Source organism: Buceros rhinoceros, unplaced genomic scaffold (assembly GCF_000710305.1).
Source record: "Buceros rhinoceros silvestris isolate BGI_N320 unplaced genomic scaffold, ASM71030v1 scaffold14987, whole genome shotgun sequence".
In the NCBI taxonomy this organism is placed as follows: domain Eukaryota; kingdom Metazoa; phylum Chordata; class Aves; order Bucerotiformes; family Bucerotidae; genus Buceros; species Buceros rhinoceros.
Window position 1 is genome coordinate 41413 of NW_010422881.1, and position 2383 is coordinate 43795.

Below are 2383 nucleotides of genomic sequence, written 5' to 3' on the forward strand. Positions count from 1 at the left end.
GTGGGAATCGGAACACTGGAATCTCTGCATACAAAGCTGTTACAAAACCTGGAAGCTAACGGCTCACTTCACTGCTCTCCGATTCCACCCCTCCTGCACTGGAGGGCATGCAGGCCTGACACCCCAGCGAAGTTTATTCAACGACATTTTCAGAGAAGGCTGAAAAAATCTCGACATCCTACCTTGATAGTTTTTGACTGAAGTCTGAGGCCATTCAGTGTGTTTATTGCTCTTTCAGCATCTTTCGCAGTAACGTAGTTCACGAAGCCGTAGCCTAAGCTGTGTCCTACAGGGAAGAACAGGTTTTAAAATTAATCCTAACAGAAGAAAGTTATTGCCATCGGAATTAAAGGAAGTGCAAGCAAGAAAAAGTGAACTCAAAGTGACCATCATCCACACAGCAAATATTTAAATAAGCCAAAGAAGTTTCTCAAACTTGGGTAACGCAAAGCTCTTCCATCTGCCACTTTGGACATCCCTCTGTCATCAGGGACGGTGGGTTTCAGGCTGAGAACCACCACAGTCAAAAACTCAGGACTAAACCAGCCTCTGAACAGTCTCATAAACGACTGTGGAACAAAGGCGGTTTAATCAAGTGCACTAGTACAAACGCGTGTAAATAAAGAGCGGAGGAAAGTGAGAAAGCACTGGCAGATGAGCTGCTGGTAAGAAATCACCAGGCTGCTGGTTCTGGTGCAGCCATCCCAGTCTCCACGGCTGGAGACAAGAGGGGAAAAGCAAGTTTTCAACCCTCCACACGTTCACACAGCCAAGGAGCAGTGAGTCTCCCAAACACGGGATGAAACCAAAGAGCGAAAAGTTCTCTTTAATGCAGAAAACTCATGTCCTGTGACTATCGAAGTTTACTCTTAACTCTTACAAAAAAGAATTTGATAATAATAATAATGATATAAATCTTTAAGACATTTAAGGCAAAGGGTATTTATTTGGATACTTATTTGTTCTGCTTCTACATCCAACCTCCACAAATGCTAGTACAATTACAAGACCAACATCACCCGGCTGCGATTTCCCAACGATAGGAGGTTCTGATCACTGCAGACCTAAAAATAATGACACTCCTTTCAAGACCGCCTCAGTGCAATAAAGCAACTCCCATTCAACAGAAGAGACACCTTTTGCACCCAACTTCTTGTCTCAGCCAGGTCAATTTTCCACAGACGATTGTCAGCTGACATAGGAGAACGTGCTATTGAACAAGGTACTACCGGGAAACACAGCCCTCTCCACAGCATGCAGCACGGCTCAGCAACGGGAGCTGGCAGGGACATCATCTTACATTTTCCTCACATTTCAGAGCACCAAATATACGCACACCCCCCAAAAAAAGAGTCAAGTGGTCATCATCCCAGCAGCAAGTGTCAGAGAAACTGAGGAAAAGGGCTGTAACAGGCTGTAACTGAGGATTAACTCCACCTGCTGATAGAAGAATCACCCATGGGCAGAAGGTGTTGAGACCTACGAGGAGTCTAAGAGCCACGAGGGATGGAAGGAGGCTCCGAATCACCCTCACAGTGTTCTTATGAGCAGCACAGGGGACAGGCTGACTGCAGAACAGCTCCCTGGCACCTCCTCCGTGTTTGCTTCCTGAAGCCTAACAGACCAGTAACTCCTCCAAACCCAAACACTGTCACCGCCTGTTTCCGAAGACACTCCTTGTATAAACAGTCCAGCTAATTTTTTAGTGTCTGCGAAAGCTCTTAAATCAGATTCCCTTGGCGTTCAACCCTCGTACAGAACAATTCCCTGTTCTCTTGCAGCCCTTGTGTTAAATCAGCTCCGGTCACACACATCAGGCTCTCATAACGCTCCTGCACAACTGTAATGGCAAATCCCTCTTCGATAGCCCCATAGGCCTCCACTTTACACAGGAAACAAATAAATGCAATGAAAGCAAGATCTTAAACACCACCTTCTGTCCCTTTCTGCTTTAAAAACCCACAGCTAACACTGATCAGGATTTTGCAGACCCACCTTACACGTACCTACAGCGCAGGGTTTGCTGATTTCTTTAGAGCGTTCCTCTTCCACTTTATTAGTCAGAGGTGATCAATCATTTAGATCCAGTCTGGTTCACTTCTCTACCGAGATTCTTTTCTCCTGATTCAGTTTAAGAGGGAACAAACACTGTGATCAGCAGGCGATGATTTTTACTCCTCCTAAGAGGTTGGAAGAGCCGGACACCCCTCACTGGTCCAGCCTGGGCTGAAGGCTCAGAGTACCAGCCGCTTTATAGGTATTTTCAGTCACATAAACACGAGTGTTCCTGCAAACTACTGAGGAGAACCAGGTCCTAATACAGTTTATGGCAATAGGCCCTTAAAGGCCAGGGAACCAGACTTCAACACGACTAATCCGTCCC

At 46.0% G+C, this 2383-nt stretch overlaps 1 protein-coding gene across 2 annotated transcripts in view; it reads right to left on the reverse strand.

Annotated features, from left to right (window-relative positions):
• ELAVL1 (ELAV like RNA binding protein 1) overlaps window positions 1-2383 on the reverse strand; it is a 22121-nt gene that overhangs the window by 10848 nt on the left and 8890 nt on the right. For both annotated transcript variants that reach the window (XM_010140218.1, XM_010140219.1), the window contains exon 2: window positions 183-286. In XM_010140218.1, coding sequence (XP_010138520.1) covers window positions 183-286 — 104 coding nt within the window. The remainder of the gene's footprint in view (window positions 1-182; window positions 287-2383) is intronic.